The sequence below is a fragment of the Pelophylax lessonae genome (assembly GCF_965119305.1).
Source record: "Pelophylax lessonae genome assembly, chromosome: 1".
NCBI lineage: Eukaryota > Metazoa > Chordata > Amphibia > Anura > Ranidae > Pelophylax > Pelophylax lessonae.
The window spans coordinates 878,056,742-878,078,800 of record NC_138768.1 but is presented as its reverse complement, the minus strand read 5'-3'; the positions used below and the strand labels follow the sequence as shown (position 1 = coordinate 878,078,800).

Sequence of the window (22,059 nt, the reverse complement as noted above, 5' to 3'; positions counted from 1 at the left end):
CTTTTGTTCTAATGAGTATCAGGAGTACAACATCCTCATCTACACAATACAGTCCTTTTGAACTAATGACAGGTAGGAAAATGCCTCTGGTATTTCCACACGAACCTTTTTTGTCTACTCCGCAGAAAGAAGCAATTGAGAGAACCAAATGGTTACAGATGTTGCAAGACAATCTGAACACTATTTTGCCACATGCAGCTTCTCATATGCAGAAAATGATACCTCCACACTCCTCAAAGTTTGCGATAGGTGGACATGTCATGATTAAAACTTTCCGGAAAACCGGACCGTGGCAAAGTAATTGGGAAGGTCCCTTTGAGATTTTGGACACATTAGGAGTAATGATACAAGTCCAACGGCCTCTCAATTCTGCAAAAAATGCACGGAGACAACAAAAAATATGGGTTCACACTGATCAATGCAAATTGTTTATGCCAAGATAATGATATTGCATTTCTTTAGCAGATAACGGAATCCGATAATCGAATATGGAGAATCAACAACCTCCGAAAGAAATAAAGAAAACATCAGAAAATCAGAATGAAAGAAAATACATAAAAGGGAGGAAATTCATCATCACAGGACTCCTTTTTTCTTTAATGACGTTCTTCTATTTACAAACTTACAAGACTTTTTCCAGCTCAGCAGAAGAAAACCAGACTGAGACCCTGCATAAAAGAGACTTACTACTATCCAGGAATAAGAGACATTTTCCAAGATACAGTAACTTTGACACAAGCAACGATATATATGGGTTCATTTGCATAGGTTATGGGACTACTTGTTGCATGGAACTATATTTTTATCAAAGTAACACTATTGAGATACATGCCAGAATAGAATCCAAAACAGAGTTTACAAAAATGCAAGGATCATATCTACATAATAACAAAACTGGTACATATGAATGTAGTTTAACAAATATGGGATTCTGGGTTATTGTTTTAAAAGGAAATGAGTCTACAACTTGGACTGGCGATTTAACAACAGATAGGATACATATTGCTTCTGTAGGAGGATCTAAATCAGATATTTGGTTTTTAACACAAAATTACATACAGTTTGTAGATCCTGAACATTTAAAAATTGCAGGAGATGAAATAGGAGATGTAAACAGAACATGGGATTTTCAAATAGTAAGAGGTTTAGCTCAAGTCAATGTAAAGGTGCTTATTACAGTTGTTGATTTGATTATTCCAGATATAAAGGTATCTCCGCAATCTCTTAATGTTACAGAAGGAAAAGATGATTTAATTTTGAGATGCACTACGCAAATATATTTACCTCAAAATTCACTATTAACTTGGAAGAAAAATGGTGAGTTGTTGGGTAGTCTTTTCCATAGCTCAACTAATATAATTCGGAAGGGTAATTTTGGAAATATAGATTGGACAGATAATAGTTTTATTTATCATCACACTAGTCCAACTCTAAATGACTCAGGTATATATGAGTGTTGCATATCATTAGGAAATTATCCTATGAAATGTAATATTAGCAATGTTATTGTTTTATCCCCTGAAAAAACGAAGTGTACTAATGGGAAATTTATTGCTGCCAGTCCTTTTCAAATTAATCATTTCCAATCCAGACATCTCTTAAGAGAAGGACATTTTGTTATTATGCTTTGGAAATTTAACATTTCTGAATGGAAAATTTCATCAAGGTATCCTAAATGTCTAGAGTATTTAGCTAGTATGGAATTGGGTATCAATAAATGGTTTGGAATTAGTAGTAAAAATGTTAACAGGAATAAACGAGGTATAGTAGAAGGTATCCTTGGAGGAGTTGGTACTATTGGAAGTATTACCAATAGTATGGATATTAATACATTAAAGTCTGATCTAGAAACAGCAGGCTTAGTGGGAAGTAAAAGTATTAAAGTTCAGAGAAATTTAAACCAAATATTAGAAAACATGATAATAAAGACAGCAACAGTTATAGGCCCATCTATAGTTCATTTACAAAATATAAGTTTAAATTTGATGGACAGTGAACAACATTCCCACATAGCCAGGATATGTCTAGAGATACAGACAGAGTATTCCACCAATTTTAAAATAATAGCTCAAGCTTTTCAAAGTGGAATAACCCCTCTAGGTATTTTACAAAATCTACCTAATGAATATGTGTTTGCAAAGAATCATACAGATTTATGGGTAAACAAATGGGTAGGATGTGATCAGTATGAATGCTTTAGTACCTCAATGATTCCTATAGCTGGGAGAGAACAAATATTGGTTCCAATTACAGTCTTAGGATTACCAGTTAGTGATACTCAGTTGTTGTATTATCAATTACAGTTTACAGATTTCGTTTTAAACAATAATAATAATTCGGAACCAGAACAACTAGATTTATCTTCTTGTTTACATTTTCAGTCAAAAGTAATCTGTTTGCCTAAACAAGACAAAGGTATTTTTCATTCTTGTTTTCATAATCATTCATTGTGTACAGCAAGAATAGAGAAATTAAAAACTTCCTTAGACTTAGTTACTCCAGTAGGAAAAAGGAAGGTCTGTTTTCAAGTTATGACTAACTCTGAAACAGTAAAAGCTTTTTTCTCATCCTGCACACAAACAGACATTTTGAGTCGAGGTTTGTATTGTATAGAGGGAGACCTTACAGGAATCAATATAAATGGAATCAGAGTTAATTTAACGAATATGCTTATGAGAAATGTAAGTGTTCTTCCTATACAATATAATATATCTCAAGTAGATGAATTCCCATGGAGGGAATGGGCTGATATCATACAAAAAGATAAAGGGTTATTGATTGCTTTATCTGAAGAACTTCAGAAAGCAGAGATTAAATTTAAGCATGAACAGGGAAATTTACAAGGAATAGAGCATGATTGGTCTGAGTTTTCAGGTCATTCATGGTGGTTAAGGTTTAAACATACTGTATCGATGTGGGGAAAATCTTCAGTTACTACTGCAGCCGGAAATATATTATTGCATCCGTTAGTGATTTTATTTAGTATTATGATATTATGTATTTTATTTCAAATCTGTATTATGATTAGAATGAAGCGATTTTATTACTTAATTAAGAAAGAAATGAAAAAAGGTGAAGAAATGATGACAGGTGTAGTTAGTCGAAGAGTTACTTCTGGCTTAACTGATCAAGTGATGAACAATGGTACATTTGGAACAACTGATTCAAGAATGTGAATGAAAGGGCCATAAATGGAGTGTGCGTGAGTTAGGTAATATAATAAATTATATTTAGGGGGGATTGTAGAATTATTTTATTAATTCGGCTTGATCATGGATTTTGTAATTATGCAGGTTCTCTTTACCCTTGTTACTGGGAAGCCTAGGCATAAGGTCAAAACCAAAATAGCAGTTTGAATGTCATTCTTGTCCAGTTGTCTCCCTTCTTTTGTCCAGAATTCATTGCTTGAGAGGTCAATAGGTCAGTGGCTAACTTGTCAGATATAGCTTCAGAGATATTTGAGACATACTTAACTAGACACGTGAACATATCTTTTATGTCAAGAATAATGGGTTATCTATAATAGAGTTAGTATTTAAGTTACTTATTTAAGTAAATTAACTGTTTAATAGAGTGTAAAGAATTGTGTGTTGTGATATGTGTGTATATATGTATATATATATATATATATATATATATATATATATATATATATATATATATACATAATATTGAAATTGATTATCCTTTTGTAAGTTTGGTTACAGTTGTAAAAGAATGTATATGTCACAAAGGTTATCTATTCTGAATCAGGAAAGGTCATTTCATACTACAGTGTATTTTGAGAATACTACTATATGTTTCTGTCAATCAAAGTAGTATCAGTCTAAGTCAGCGTTTTGGTCATATACATATTAGGAATTATTACTAATATGGGCATCACACATTTAGCTTAAACTGTATTAGGTCATAACTGCATTATGAGTCTTGACGGTCTGAAACAGTATAAAGACAGTGTCCTGGAGCCCAGATGGCAGGACATCACATACAACCACACACCTCCTTCACACTGAAGACTTAACACGTACATATTGAAACCTCATTTCATTGTTTTCTTTAGGCCTACACACTCAAACTACAATAGCTGTTTCTCAGTCCTCTTTGGAAGCAGAGCTAGCAGGCAACTAATTTTTCTTACTTATTCACTTACAATGTACTGAACTGTACTTACTTTTTACATTGTATTTATGCTTGATGTACCAAGTGTGTTTGAATAAAATCACACTTTGTTTAAGCCTGGCTAAAGAACTATTTGAACACAACGCCTGAAAAGACGCTACAGATATTTTTTTAATATCAGCAACATTTTACAGCTATTCAATATACACCCTTTTGGGGTAAAAAAAATTAAATTGCGGCATAGTTTGCATATTTGACTGTGAGATACACCCGTGCGATACAGTTGTTGTTTTGTTCCGCTATTCAATTAACACCTTTCTAGGGCAAGATCATAAATTACAGAAATATGAGAACGTCAAATAGGGGCCGTGGCCTGGGTCGTGGTGCTGCTGGTAGAGCTCCTGTTGCAAGGAGAGGACGTGGTCGATCTGTGCCAGCTACACGCACAAGTTAAACACCTTCCTCAAGTGTGAGTAGGCGACAGAACCTGCAGCAGTATTTGGTAAGGCATCATGCTCCTCTACAAGTGTTGAGGCAAGAACAAGTACAGGCGATAGTAGATTGGGTTGCTGACAGTGCCTCCAGCTCCTTCACATTGTCTCCCACCCAGTCTACTGCAGAAAGGTCAGAGTTGGCACCTGCAGCCGATGTCCAACCGTCTTTCACCTCACCCCCTTGCAAATCAGGCAAGCAGTCTGAGCCCCAAGTCATGCAGCAGTCTCTTCTTTTTGATGACTCGGTGTCAGCAGGGTTTCCCAGGGCCATCCACCTAGCCCTGCCCCAGAAGTGGAAGAGATTGAGTGCAGCGATGCCCAACCACTTATTTCTCAAGATGAGTACATGGAAGGACCATCGCAGCACGTCTCCGATGATGACGAAACGCAGGTGCCAACTGCTGCGGCACTCAGAATTGTGGAGACCGACAAGGAGGGCAGGGGTGAAGACTGGGTGGAAGATGATGTGGAGGACGATGAGGTCCTCGACCCCACATGGAATGAAGGTCATGCAGGTGACCTGAGTAGTTTGGAGGAAGAGGCAGTGGTCGCACAGAGCCAACAGCACAGCAGAAGAGGGAGCAGGGTGCAGAAGCGGAGCGGCCGTGCCCTAGACACTACGCCTGCTACTGCCCAACGCAGCAAGGGACCGAGCTCACCAAAGCCAGGTCAAAGGAGTTCTCTAGCGTGGAAGTTCTTCAGACAATGTGCTGATGACAGGACACGAGTGGTTTGCACGCTGTGCAATCGGAGCCTGAAGCGAGGCATAAACCTTCTCAACCTGAGCACAACCTGCATGATCAGGCATCTAAGTGCAAAGCACGAGCTGCAGTGGAGTAGACACCTTCAAAACCAAGAAAGGTCTCTGGCTACTCCTGCTTCCTCTTCTGCTGCAGTCTCGGCCTCTTTATCCACCTCTGTAGTGATACCGGCACCTGCCACCCCGCAAAAAGAGGATCTGTCAGCAACACCAGCACCTGCTGCACTAACCATCTCCACAATGTCCCGTGGAAGCGTTCAGCTTTCCACCTCCAAAACACTTCAGAGGAAGAGGAAGTACCCCTCTACCCACCCGTGATCCCTGGCCCTGAATGCCAGCATTTCAAAATTCTTGGCCTTTGAAATGCTGTCATTCCGTCTGGTGGAGACGCACAGTTTTAAAAGCCTTATGTCGGTGGCTGTCCCACAGTACGTTGTGCCCAGCCGCCACTACTTTTCCAGGCAAGCCATCCCTTCCCTGCACAACCAAGTGGGGGAAAAAATCAGGTGTGCACTGCGCAACGCCATCTGTGGCAAGGTCCACCTAACTACCGATACATGGACCAGTAAGCACGGTCAGGGGCGTTATATCTCCCTAACGGCACACTGGGTAAATGCAGTGGCGGCTGGGCCTGAGGCGGATAGCAATTTGGTGCATGTCCTTCCACCACGGAGGATTGCAGGGCGCTTCAGCTTGCCTCCTGTTCCTAACTCCTCCTACTCCGCTTCCTCATCCTCTACCGCCTCCTCATCCGGTCAGCGTAACACCTTCACCACCAACTTCAGCACAGCCAGGGGTAAACGACAGCAGGCAGTTTTAAAAACTTGCCTGTTTGGGAGAAAAACCACACACCGCGCAGGAGTTGTGGAGGAGCATGAAACAGCAGACTGAGTGGTTGCTGCCAGCGAGCCTCAAGCCCAGCCTGGTGGTGTGCGATAACGGGCAAAATCTCATAGCAGCTCTGGGCCTAGCCGGTTTGACGCACATCCCTTGCCTGGCGCATGTGCTGAATTTGGTGGTGCAGAGGTTCCTTAAAAATTACCCCGATATGTCAGAGCTGCTGCAGAAAGTGCGGGCCGTCTGTGCGCACCCTGCTGCTGCTCGCCTGTCAGCGCTGCAGCGTAACTTCGGCCTTCCCGCTCACCGCCTCATATGTGACGTGCCCACAAGGTGGAACTCCACCTTGCACATGCTGGAAAGACTGTGCGAGCAGCAGCAGGCCATAGTGGAGTTTCAGCTGCAGCACGCACGCGTGAGTCGCTCTGCGGAACAGCACCACTTCACCACCAATAACTGGGCCTCCATGCGAGACCTGTGTGCCTTGTTGCACTGTTTTGAGTACTCCACCAACATGGCCAGTGCCGATGACGCCGTTGTCAGCTTAACTATCCCACTTCTATGCCTCCTTCAAAAAACGATTCGGGCGATGATGGAAGAGGATGTGGCACAGGAGGAGGAGGAAGAGGGATCATTTCCAAGGCTTTCAGGGCAGTCATTCACAAGTGGCTCCGAGGGTGGGTTCCTGCACCCCAAACGCCAGGTACACAATTGTCCAGCAGGGGCACAGTTCTGGAGGATGAGGAGGAGATGGTACCATGTTCACAGCAGGGTGGCACCCAGGCCAGCTCATGGCCATCACTGGTGCGTGGCTGGGGGGATACAGCGGACACAGACGATATACCTCCCACAGAGGACAGCCTTTCATTGCCTCTGGGCAGCCTGGCACACATGAGCGATTACATGCTGCAGTGTCTCCACAACGACCGCCGAGATGCCCACATTCTAACTTGTGCTGATTACTGGGTAGCCACGCTGCTGGATCCCCGTTACAAGGACAACGTACCGTCCTTAATTCACTCACTGGATCGTGATCACAAGATGCGCGAGTACAAGCGCACGCTGGTAGACGCGATGCTGCTGGCATTCCCACCTGACAGCGGGGCCACAGTGGAAGCACAAGGCCAAGGCAGAGGAGGAGGAGGAGGAAGAGGTCACCAACGCAACCAGGGCACCGCCAGCACCTCAGAAGGCAGGGTTAGCATGGCCGAAATGTGGAAAAGCTTTGTCAGCACGCCACAACAAACAGCAGCACCAGCAGCTCATATGGAACGTCTTAGCAGGAGGCAGCATTTCACCAACATGGTGGAGCAGTATGTGTGCACACGCCTACATGTAGTGAATGACGGGTCTGCCCCCTTCAACTTCTGGGTCTCCAAATTGGGCACATGGCCTGAGCTTGCCCTTTACGCCTTGGAGGTGCTGGCGTGCCCTGCAGCCAGTGTATTATCTGAACGTGTATTTAGCATGGCTGGGGGCGTCATCACAGACAAGCGCAGCCGCCTGTCCAGAGACAATGTGGACAAGCTCACATTCATTAAAATGAACCAGGCATGGATCCCACAGGACTTTTCCGTACCTTGTGCTGAATAGAGATGGATACCGACCTTACCCAGCCATTGTTATATTTTTGATCTTTCTCACTCTTTTGGGGTGTACCCTAATTTAAAATGACAAAAAAAAAAAAAAAAAAAAAAAAAAAAAGCAGTGTTGGCTACCTCGTCCCCCTCCACCGCCGCTTCCACATCCACCGCCACCTCAACCTCCCTCCTACTCCATATGGGCCTTGTCCTTCACAGATAAAGACAATTGTTTTATTTTTCTGTTTGTTTTGTTGTTTTAAATTATTTCCCTATCCACATTTGTTTGCAGAGCACTTGTCATGCTCTTAACTACATTTTGCTGCCATTTGCAGCACTCTAGCCCTTTCCATTGTTTTTTTAGAGCCATTTTAGTGCCTCAAAGTTCGGGTCCCCATTGACTTCAATGGGGTTCGGTGTCACGGACCCGGACTTTTTTTTCAAGTTCGGCCGAACCCGCCAAACACGGACATCCAGGTGTCCGCTCAACTCTAGTTATCTATCCGTGAAATGGTCTATCACGCCTACGTTCTATTCTTTACCAAATGGTCCACAAGGACCTTGTTGCACCCCCCGGACGCCCTATCGTTTCGGGCATAGGCTGTCTCACCAAAATGGCAAGTGGATACGTGGATGGTCAACTGAGGCCCCATGTGGCGAGGCTGCCCTCGTATCTCAAAGATACAATAGAATTATTGAGAATATTGGAAGGTCTCACCGTTCCACATAATTCTATTCTCGTGGCAATAGACATCGAAGCCCTTTATTCGAGCATTCCCCATGCTCGGGGCCTAGAAGTGGTGGGGACCTACCTCCGCGAGCAGGGACGCTCCTCGTGGCCCAGGGCCGAACTCCTGCTTAGGCTCCTGGGCCACATACTGGAATATAACATCTTCACCTTTAATGGTGACACATTCCTCCAGGTACAGGGGGTTGCGATGGGGACATCTTGTGCCCCATCGTATGCCAACCTGTACCTGGGGGGATGGGAGCGTTCCCTGTTCGCGGAGGAATCCGCGGCAGTGCTACATAGCCACATTCTTCTGTGGCGGCGGTACATCGATGATGTACTGATGGTGTGGACTGGATCTGTTGAGGAGCTTCAGTTGTTCATGGCATATTTGGGGAAACAATGACTTTAATTTAAAGTTCATGATGCAATGGAGCTATTCTAAGATACCCTATATGGACACTGAGATCATACTAAACAATGACGGATCAATACACACAGCATTATATCATAAAAGCACGGCGGGTAATACGATCATCCACTTCAATAGTGGCCACCCACGCCCTCTGGTGCAGAGCATCCCTTACAGTCAATCTTAGGCTGCGCCTGATCTGCACCAGAGAGGTTGACTTCAGAAAAGAGGCAGATGCCCTTCGGGAATGGTTACGGATCCGGGGGTATAGCAACAAGGTCCTAAAAAAAGCCTACAACAGGGCTAGACTTTTGGAAAGAGACAGTTTAGTCTTTGGACAGAAAAAAGACAAAAAAAGATATCACCAGAGTCATCACAGACCATCAAGCCATTAGGAATGTCCTATCTAAGAACTGGCATTTCCTACAAGAGGACCCATGTTATCTCCAAGTATGCGACAGTACAACCACAGATCACATTTCAGAGACCCAAATCCATCAGGAAACGTAAATATAAATGAACGACAGGGGGATCAAGTTAGATTGTAGTAGTAATTCTACACAGATCAATTTTCTTGATTTAACAATTAAGGCAGAAGAGGACAGACTAATTACTTCGACGTTTTTCAAAAAAAACACACCGTAATGGTTTTATCCCTACAGACAGCTGCAATCATAGCTCATGGCTAAAGGCTGTCCCTAAGGGACAGTTCATGAGGTTAAGACGCAACTGTACCCATTTAGGCGATTTCCTGACACAGGCATCCGAGTTAAAAACAAAATTCCTGGATAAGGGCTATTCACATGCAACCCTAGATTAAACAATTAGGGAAGTTGCCAGTTTGGAAAGATCTACCTTATTGACTCCAAGTAGTCGTCATAATTCAAATGAAGGGTCTTATAAAAATAGTTTTGTCAGCTCTTTCTCCACACAACACCATGTGATCAAGAAGATCATTCGTAAGTATTGGCCAGTGGTCAAAAATGACCGTATTTTGGGTCCAACACTCTCTGAACAACCAAATGTTATCTTTAGGGGAGCTCCTTCTTTAAGGAACCAAATAGCTCGCAATGTGATAGAAAAACCTGTAAGACCTTTATTCTTTACCGAATTTAAGGGTTTCTATCCGTGCAAAAAATGTAATATCTGCACTCTAAATTCCTTTAAAGGGAGGAAAATAGAAAAGATCAAATCCCACAGTACAGGAAGGGAATATGCTATTAATTCCTTTATCACATGTTCCACATCGAATGTTGTCTACATGCTCCAATGCAGTTTCGGCAAACAGTACATTGGTCATACTTTGCACAACATGCAAATACGCATAGGTGAGCATGAAGCCAACATTCGTAAGGGATTCCCCTGGTCATAGTGTCTCAAAACACTTTGACTCATGTCACCGGAGAAATCCCAATAATACCTTGTTTGTGGCCTTTGATCGCTTTGTTCCCAACAGGCGGGGATCAAATACTAATAGAGAACTATCCTGTGCCGAAACTCGGTGGATATATATCCTTAAAACTTATGTCCCCCACAGCTTGAATATCGAATGGGATATAAATTGTTTTATCAATAATAATTAAATTATGGCATTGCATTTAAAATTAGTGCAATATGTATTTTTGACTGGTACATTTTTTTCTGGGGTTTTTTATTGATATTTCTATTGATATTTTTATATTCCTAATTTTATATCAATATGATGGTTTTATTTGATATTTATTAGGTGGTTTTATACATTTGTTTAGCTTGGGGAAGTGTTACACATTTACTCCATTGTTTTTATAAGTAGTTTTACATGTTATTTTTAATATTGGTCCAATACATAATTTTCGCCACTAGGTAGAGCTCAATCGAGCCTTTAGTCATTGTATGGACCATCATTTATAATAAAGATTGTTTACATTTTCAATACCTTTTTATTATAACATGTATATATTTATATATGTATATGCTAACCACATTTATGATTAAGGTTTTTCGCGATTAATTCATTTTTTGAGAGGCCATTATATTAATTGATGTCAGCGATGTCATCTGAAATACATAGGTGTTTTTTTTGTTTTTCATTTTCATATGAGGTTTCGCTTCTCATTTGCACAATTTTATGAGATATTTATATATAATTTTTTATTAAGCACAGGTTGCGTATTGAGGTGTTATTGATGTCTCTCCTTTCCCTCACTTCGACATGTACACATATGTGTGACACTTCCGCCCTGTGTGCCCTTACCTCACACGATTGGCTCGTGATGCGGATGTGTCATCGCTTCTGGGGGATTTATTGGTGTGACAGTAGCGTCCGGTAACCACGCCCCGGACGACGTCACGTATGACGAAACCGGTCGGGCGCTACTGGACCCACAACTCTAACGCCCCCTAGACGCCGGATCTTTCACACGCGCGGTACGCCGCGGCTTTGCCTTTGTCTTTGATGTGCCTACATGCAAGTCAACCCATTGTAAGTGCAATTTAAATACATTTCTGTGTGTATTCAAAACGGGATTACGCTATGTGCTACTTATTTCCCCTTACACATTTATGACATTACATCTGGAGTTCCATATCCTATACGGTGCAGTGGAATATACTTGTTTTTCCTGGTCCATGAAGGATGCGATCCATTTGAATCATATCTAAGCGTGTGTGGTCGTTCCATTAGGTTGGAGGCCTCGGCTTCTGGTAAGCTGCCACTTTGATAAATATATCACGGGTGTATTCCTGCCTTTAACCTTGGGACTCAAGTCTTCCACTTTGACATCACCTTTCTGGGACTTATTTTTGGATTCACATTTATCACTCAATGGACTTTTGTGTTTACCCAAATCATTTAATGTTATTCATTTAATACTCGATTTTCAATTTTTCACATTTGTATGGGTTGCACCATATTTGATAGCGCTGCACTATTGTTTGCCTTAAAACTAAACGTAAACTGGCCAAAAGGATCCAAGACCACCTCTATTATTTAGAGGTGGGGCTCATCTACACGCCCATATGTAAGCATATGGGCGTGCACCACAGCTTCGATCTAAGCTTTATTACTTTTTCTGTTCTCAAAGTCATCTCCATGAACCCTTGTGGGGGGGGGGACTTTGATAATAGAATCCTTCAGAAGGAAGCTAAGTGGATTTATAATTTACAAGCCACATATTGGCCCGGCCTAAACACAGCAATTTCTTACAAGCCCTTTTTGTGAGAATACAACCATCACACTATAAATCTGTTGTCCCTCAAGGTCTCATGAGTATTAACATCAAGATCAGAGGTCCACCTGCCCATTGAGCAACCAGCTACATTATACACCTTTTTTGGTTACTGTAGTTGTTCTTTATTGGCTGTTGTTTTCAGCTTCATAATTTAATCACTCTATTTGATCTGTTTCCTGTTTTTGTCTTGTATATCTGTGTGTTTCTTGTTTTGTTTTATGTATGATGTTGGGATTGTTATAGAAGTCAACACAAAGGCGCAATAGTGTGCACTGTTATGCACTATATTACTATTATATGTTACCTGGTTATGTCTGTTGATAGGACATAATGTGTAATATATTTTTCTTTTTATGTTGAAAAAGATTTTTATCATCTGCAATCCATGTTAGTGTTAATTGTGAAATGATATAAATGTTTTTTTCTGTGTTGTTGTTATGATCCAGGTGCCGCTTCTGCTGCCAGTCTTTATCTCGTTTGTGCAGGTTCGGGCGCCAAGCAAGGGTGATATCTACATGACTATCATCCCTTCCGGCCAATGGCCGGAACCGAGCGGCTCTGGGGGCCTCTAGCGGTTGCCGAGAGGTACAATGGCACCCGAAGTCACGACAGCGGGCGTCGCGTCACTTCCGGTGGGACCAGTCTTAAGCCGCGAGTGCGGGAGGACGCCGGTAGCGGCTTCTCCCGACTCGCGGCAAGTTTGGACGGCAATCTGGTAAGTGCACCATACTCGTGATGATGAGCTCACGCATCCCTCTATATTTTTTATATATCCAGCTTAGTGGGCCTCCCTTTTTTCTGTTTTTCTCTAAAGCCCCCCCCCCTTCATGGTTCCTTCCTTCTGTAAATCGGAATGGAGTATATTTGTAAACCAAAACAAGGGAACTATGCCCATAAAATATTCAAGGGCTGGTCTACCATTCCCCAATGGAGGAGGACGTGGGAGTTAAGAGGGATGTGGGCCGGGCCCCCCCCCCCCCCCAAACACACCAGGGGAACTATGACTTTACGTAGATATTTATGCCCAAATCCTGGGATATATATTATAACATGATACATTTTCTACAGAAAATAGCATCCATCTATTGCCTGCTGTGGTGGGGTCCCACGTGAGTCTGGTCCAACTTGCACTTGTGAGCCATCCCCTGGGAGGACCGGAATGGCCCCCTCGGAGGTATCTGGCTATGAGATGTCGGGTGTTGACAGGAGATGGTACCACCTGTGGTCAAATTAATTTTGGAAAATGAATACATTTGTGAAGTTTGGTAAGCATTAGATACTTTCTGAAACTATGAAAAAGACTAATGTTGTTGAATCAAGATATTTACATTTATATCTGTAATATTTTCTCATTTTCTCCCTTTTTGTTGTTTTTCCCACAATGGTATTTTAAGGCTTTTATGAAATCTTGGCCTTTCACTGGGTGAATAGAGTTGCTTAAGTTCCTGATGAGGCAAGGACTTATCCTGCGAAATGCATTGAACGAGCAATCACCTATAATTAACCACTGTCACCACAATGTTTGTATGCTGCTATAATTATGCTATGTGTTTTTTGTATTGATGATTTTACCAAAGAATAAACTATGTCTGGTATTTTACTATGTTGTTGCTTACCTACATACTACAGATAACAGATCCATTATAGTCCCACATCCTCTCCTCCCCCTTTTTTCATTGGGTTCTAGGACCAGTGGAATCCCCATTTTCTTTAATACATGAATCAGGGATGAGGATCCGTTATCCGGATAGGGGTTAACCTATTCGAAACAAAATTATATATATATATATATATATATATATATATATATATATATATATATATATATATATATATATATATATATATATATATATATATATATATATATATATATGCGCACGCAATTCCCACCCCTTCCTTATTTAATTGTTAAAACCCAGTCTTGTGCCATAAAACATTAAAATATTTGCATGCGTGGTAGAATGGAAGCTGTTTTTCTAATGCTCTCCTTGAAGTAACTTAAAATTAGGAACCTCCCTCTGCTAATTTTTTATTTTTTGCACTGCCCAAGCCTTTTGCGCCCTTTGCTTGACGGATAATCCCTTGCCCTTTTGACACTTGAAATTAAGCAGATTTTTTATCCCCCCCCTATAGATTTCAATAGGGTTCTGTTCATAATGGGTTCAATGAATGACCTGTGAGCCAAAAACCCAGATTTATCCCTCGTACCGACATGCATTGGCATTTTGGTGCATTTCAACTTGTGGTTTTATTGTTAAAAATACGAAAAAAAAAAAAAAATGTATACTAATCGAGTTTATACAACAAAAAGGCATTTTTGGCAACTGCAATGTTTGTTGGAGATCTGCCATACATGGAAGGATAAATTTCAATGTTATACACCCACAGGACACCAACTTCTTAACATAGAGAATATAACTGTGCAGAAATATATATTTTATCATCGTTTTATTTACTAAGTGAAAAAAAAATAATACTTTTGTGTCCAATTTCATCAAAGTGCATACTAATTATATATATACACACACACACACACACACACACACAGTATATATATATATATATATATATATATATATATATATATATATATATATATATATATATATATATATATATATATATATATATATATATATATATATATATATTTTACACTTGTTTTATTTATTTTTATTTTTTGTCATTAGTCTGCTATTGTCAACATTTATGTGTGGGGGCTGGGTAATCTTGGTTTTGTGAGGCCCAATCTACACGTCCAATAAAAAATAATATGAAACAATGATGTGCTTTTGATATAGAAGATTAGTAAAAAATTATTGCAGTAAGCTTTTGGTTGGGGGGGGGGGGGGGGTTATGTGTTATGTGTAGGTGTGTTAGAAATTGTGATTAAGATTCAGTGCCGGTTCACACTATTGCGATGTGGGAACACTGCTGATATACTACGTGCTTCCGCAGCACAGGCAGTTCACACTGCCATATGCGAGACGCTGAGGTTGTCAATTCGAAGTTAACGACACCCCCAGATCAAATCGCATATATCGCAGTGCCATCTGACAGTTCGCACAGAAATAGGATCGCACTGGTGTGAACCACTATGCGATACTTCTGCTGCGGAACAAAAAAAGGGTCCTGTGCGAGTTCACTGCGATTGCGGTGCGAATTCAGCCTTACAAACTCGCACTGCACAGACATCGCGTGTGAAAGACGTGAACTCCGAATCATATGTCTGTCATCGCATCAGTGTGAACCGCCACTTATGCCCCATACACACGTGCAGATTATCTGCAGACTTACCAAAACCATATAATAATATGAGGTCAAACCTAAACATTTTCAATTTGTAAGCAATCCGGCAGGCCCTTGCACTACATAGAAAAGGTAAGTCTGCAGACAAAAGTCTGCAGATAATCTGCACGTGTGTATGGGGCATTAGTGCTACACATGCAGCTTGATGAAGGACAAATGAATGTCCCAAACTCTGCAGTCACTTGTAAATATATGTCTACTAATATGCATGAAGATCAGAAATAAAGGATATTTATAACAATTGGATACACACATTATATATATATATATATATATATATATATATATATATATACACACACACACATATACACACACACATATACTTTTTTATTATATAGGGTATGAACAGGATCACAAAAGGGAGGGGCCATACATCAACGTTCCATACCAAATTATATCATTTAAAGTGAGAAACAAATTAGGTAAAGTAATTGGACGCAGAACACATTTCAGGGGGGGAAGCAAACTATAATAATATGGAAATTTACACTAATTTAACCACTTTCAGACAGGAAGGATTTCCCCCCTCTCTGACCAGGCCTTATTTTGCGATTCGGCGCTGCGTTACTTTAACGGACAATTGCGCAGTCGTGCGATGCTGTACCAAAAAAACAAAATTGACGTCCTTTTTTCCCACAAACAGAGCTTTCTTTTTGTGGTATTTGATCACCTGTGCAATTTTTATTTTTTGCGCTATAAAAAAAAAAAAAAAAAGACAATTTTGAAAAAAAAAAAAATTCACATTCTGCTGTATAACATTCTCAAAAAAAAAAATACATTTAGAAATCAATTTTTTTTTTTTAACATTTTAGGCCAACTTGTTTTCTGCTACATATTTTTGGTAAAAAAAAAAAAAATGGAATAAGCGGATTTTAAATGGTTTGCACAAAAGTTATCGCGTTTACTAACTAAGGGAAAGATTTATGTCATTTTTTTTTTTTTTTTTACTAGTAATGGTGGTGATCTGCAATTTTTTGCGGGACTGTGACGGACAGATCGGACCCCTGACATTAACACTTTTGGGGGTACCAGTGACATTACTACAGTAATCAGTGCTAAAAATATGCACTGTCACTGTAATAATGACACTGGCAGGGAAGGGGTTACACTGGGGGTGATCAAGCGGTTACATGTATGCCTCATGCTTACTGATGTGTGTGTGGGGGGGGAGGGGGATCTGTGACGCAGACAGAGATCGCAGGTTCAGCATAGCTTCATGAAATTTCCCCAAGGAACCGACCATAAAAACAAAATGTCCCAAAGGTGCCTCCAAAATAAGATTGCGAGGACCCCCCTCCCTCAATAACCTTCATGCGGACCCCTCCAATAAACTATCATATCCCCCTGAGGAAGACACGAGGTCCCTGTGTCGTCACGCGTAGGGGAGGGGCTAGGACGGGCAGAGCTTTGCACCCAACGTAGGTGAGGCTGTCGGGCAGACCAAGGAGGACGGTCGCAAGCCGAGGCGGCTCTCTATTTATCCAAAAGGCATCCGGGAACGGTTAAAGCGATTCATACATGCACCTGGAAATGTGAGTCTACAACTTTTCACTTGGCATTTAATAAAAAATATAAAACGATATAAGCACTATCTGGAACTCTCCCTTACACATGGTATCGTCCCCTATGGAGTTACATGTAGGAGGATACTGCCAGCGATCTTTCAGTAGCTCAGTGGAAGGGCGGAGAAGTGCCCCAGAGGAGTTAATATTGTATACGATTAGAGGCATATCTAGATCGGTCTTAAGGTGAGCGCCCAATCACGAGGGGGTGCATGGAGTTTGGTGATATATCGGTCGAGCATACCGGTTGGGAACACACCCACATGTCCACAGACTTGGTGGATTGAGCACCTGCAGCTTGATTATTCCACAAGCACCTGGCACTTTTTCTTTATATTAAGGACTCACAGATTATAACACCTATAAGCACTTTATGGAATATATATATATATATATATATATATATATATATATAGGTTTCTGTTTGCATGAGAGAACATAGCAAATATTGATTGCAAGGATTTTTTTAAACACAACGGTATCAGCACACAGCACTTTATATTTGGTAACACTGTATGATTATTGAAGCGGGTTACACATTTATTTATATACTCAGCATTGGAATCAAAACATTGACTTTACACAAAACAATTTATATCACACAGGTTTATTTTATATTTTTGGATAGCACACCATACACAGTACAATCTGGATTGGTCACCAATATCGTTGAAATAGCAACTAGGCAGATTTTTACTCTTGCGCAACACTATTTATTGTATTCATGAGGACCCCCCCCATAAACAAACAATGCGGACCGGACCCCTCCATAAATGAACAATGCAGACCCCCATAAATAAACTTCATAAAGGACCCCTCCATAAAATTAACTTTATAAGAACCCCCCAATAAACTTTATAAGGACCCCCCCTCCATAAATTAACTTCATGAAGACCCCCCTCCATAAATGAATGTCATGTGGACCCCCCCTCCATAAATTAACTTCATGAAGACCCCTCCGTAAATAAAATCCCAGAGAATTCCCCCATATATGAACGTCCTATAAGTATAACACAATCCTATCTCAGCTCTCCTCCTGTCCCTCTCTATAGTGATCCTCTATCCGCTCTGTATCTCTATAGTGATCCTCTATCCGCTCTGTATATCTCTATAGTGATCCTCTATCCGCTCTGTATCTCTATAGTGATCCTCTATCCGCTCTGTATCTCTATAGTAATCCTCTATCCGCTCTGTATCTCTATAGTAATCCTCTATCCGCTCTGTATCTCTATAGTAATCCTCTATCCGCTCTGTATATCTCTACAGTAATCCTCTATTCTCTCTGTATCTCTATAGTAATCCTCTATCCGCTCTGTATCTCTATAGTAATCCTCTATCCGCTCTGTATCTCTATAGTAATCCTCTATCCGCTCTGTATCTCTATAGTAATCCTCTATCCGCTCTGTATCTCTATAGTAATCCTCTATCCGCTCTGTATCTCTATAGTAATCCTCTATCCGCTCTGTATATCTCTACAGTAATCCTCTATTCTCTCTGTATCTCTATAGTAATCCTTTATCCGCTCTGTATCTCTATAGTAATCCTCTATCCGCTCTGTATCTCTATAGTAATCCTCTATCCGCTCTGTATCTCTATAGTGATCCTCTATCCTCTCTGTATCTCTATAGTGATCCTCTATCCGCTCTGTATCTCTATAGTAATCCTCTATCCGCTCTGTATCTCTATAGTGATCCTCTATCCGCTCTGTATCTCTATAGTAATCCTCTATCCGCTCTGTATCTCTATAGTGATCCTCTATCCGCTCTGTATCTCTATAGTGATCCTCTATCCTCTCTGTATCTCTATAGTGATCCTCTATCCTCTCTGTATCTCTATAGTGATCCTCTATCCGCTCTGTATATCTCTATAGTAATCCTCTCTCCTCTCTGTATATCTCTATAGTGATCCTCTATCCGCTCTGTATATCTCTATAGTGATCCTCTATCCGCTCTGTATCTCTATAGTGATCCTCTATCCTCTCTGTATCTCTATAGTGATCCTCTATCCGCTCTGTATATCTCTATAGTAATCCTCTCTCCTCTCTGTATATCTCTATAGTGATCCTCTATCCGCTCTGTATATCTCTATAGTGATCCTCTATCCGCTCTGTATCTCTATAGTGATCCTCTATCCTCTCTGTATCTCTATAGTGATCCTCTATCCGCTCTGTATCTCTATAGTGATCCTCTATCCTCTCTGTATCTCTATAGTGATCCTCTATCCTCTCTGTATATCTCTATAGTGATCCTCTATCCGCTCTGTATATCTCTATAGTGATCCTCTATCCGCTCTGTATATCTCTATAGTAATCCTCTCTCCTCTCTGTATATCTCTATAGTGATCCTCTATCCGCTCTGTATCTCTATAGTGATCCTCTATCCGCTCTGTATCTCTATAGTGATCCTCTATCCTCTCTGTATCTCTATAGTGATCCTCTATCCGCTCTGTATCTCTATAGTGATCCTCTATCCTCTCTGTATCTCTATAGTGATCCTCTATCCTCTCTGTATCTCTATAGTGATCCTCTATCCTCTCTGTATCTCTATAGTGATCCTCTATCCGCTCTGTATATCTCTATAGTAATCCTCTCTCCTCTCTGTATCTCTATAGTAATCCTCTATCCTCTCTGTATATCTCTATAGTGATCCTCTATCCGCTCTGTATCTCTATAGTAATCCTCTATCCTCTCTGTATCTCTATAGTGATCCTCTATCCTCTCTGTATCTCTATAGTGATCCTCTATCCTCTCTGTATCTCTATAGTAATCCTCTATCCTCTCTGTATCTCTATAGTAATTCTCTATCCGCTCTGTATCTCCTCCATCCTCTATAATAAACTCCTATAGAAGGTCGCTGTGTCTCTCCCTCACTCTCCTCTATCCTCCATATTGTATATTTCCTGTCTAAACTCTCATATAATAAAGATTATCATCAGATCGCTCTCTGCCCTCCATCAACCCTTCTCCATATCTCCGTACACACTACTTCCTGTCCCAGCATCCTCCGCTTTTGTATGCACCTCCTCCAACACTAGAGGACGATTTGTCCTGTAACAGGGCTCCGGCCGGCCGCGGCCATTTTGTCGGTGACAGAATGCATTGGATGTAATAGGGGAGAATTCCTGACACTAGAGAACAAAACTGTCCCTGCTGAGGCTCCGGCCGGAGGCCGCCATTTTACAGAGGAAAAAGCAATTACACATGTCTCTAGAGGGGGAGAAAATGGCGGGAAAGTTTTCTGTGTAAAGATATAGATAAATAATGGGCTGTATGGACTATATATACCCTCATATACAACACCATGTACATATATAGTAAATAAATATTACAAGATTGCTTATAATGTAAAAAAAAAAGCTGCGCAGTGTATTCACATAATATATATATTATTATTTAGAATTTACAAATCCTGTATAATATGTATATGAATCCCATATAATAGGAATATATTTCCTGTATACCAATAAAGATATATATACATATAAATCCTAATATCCTGTATAATAACATATATATATATATATATATATAACCTTAAATTGTGTATAATCAGAATATACAGTATAAATCCTAAATATATATATATATATATATATATATATACACACACAGTATATACACACACAGTATATACACACAGTATATACATATTATATACACACACAATGTATATACACACACAGTATATACACACACACAGTATATAAATAATATACACACAGTATATAGATTATATATATACACACACAATGTATATACACACACAGTATATACATAATATATAGACACACAGTATATAAATACACACACACACAATATATATATATATTTATATACACACACACAGTATATATATAATATACACACACAGTATATACATAATATATATACACACACACACAGTATATACATAATATATACACACACACAAAGTATGTACATAATATATATATGCACACACACATACAGGATATACATAATATCTATATATACACACACAGTATATACATAATATATACTCACAGTATATACATAATATATTGACACACACAGTATATACACACAGTATAGACATAATATATATATACACATACAGTATATACATAATATATACACACACATAGTATATACATAATATATATACACACACAGTATATCTATAATATATGTACACACAGTATATAGATTATATATACACACACAGTATATAAATAATATATACACACAGTATATACATAATATATACACAGACACACAGTATATACATTATATACACACACACAGTATATACATTATATATATACACACACAGTAATTACATAATATATACACAAACAAACAATTTATACACACACAGTATATACATAATATATATACAAACACACAGTATATACACACACAGTATATACATTATATATACACACACAGTAAATACATAATATATACACACACACACACACAGTATATACATAACATATATACACAAACACTATATATACACACACACACTAGAGGGGGAGAAAATGGCGGGAAAGTTTTCTGTGTATAGAAATAGATAAATAATGGGCTGTGTGGACTATATATCCCCTCATATACAACACCATGTACATATATAATAAACAAATATTACAAGATTGTGTATAATGTAAAAAAAGCTGTTCAGTGTATTCACATAATATATCTATTATTATTATTTAGAATTTATAAATCCTGTGTAATATGTATATAAATCCCATATAATAAGAATATATTTCCTGCATACCAATAAAGATATATATACATATAAATCCTAATATCCTGTATAATATATGTATCTATAAAACCTTAAATTATGTATAATCGTGAGATATACAGTATAAATCCTAAATATATATATACACGCACAGTATACACATAATATATACACACACACACAGTATATACATAATATATATATAAACACAATATATACATAATATATTTACACACACAGTATATACATAATATTATATACACACACACAGTATATAGATAATATATATACACACACAGTATATACACGAT

At 39.6% G+C, this 22,059-nt stretch overlaps 2 protein-coding genes across 2 annotated transcripts in view; both read left to right on the top strand.

The window, feature by feature from the left end:
• Positions 1 to 22,059, top strand: part of LOC309550539 (uncharacterized protein) — a gene marked incomplete at both ends in the record, with an annotated part of 1,004,737 nt that overhangs the window by 884,106 nt on the left and 98,572 nt on the right. The gene's annotated exons all lie outside the window — the stretch shown is intronic.
• LOC309546925 (uncharacterized protein) lies at positions 789 to 3,176 on the top strand (the record flags this gene model as incomplete). Its single annotated transcript, XM_082246647.1, has 1 exon — positions 789 to 3,176. The coding sequence occupies one exon, from the start codon at positions 789 to 791 to the stop codon at positions 3,174 to 3,176; it is 2,388 nt and encodes a 795-aa protein (XP_082102773.1).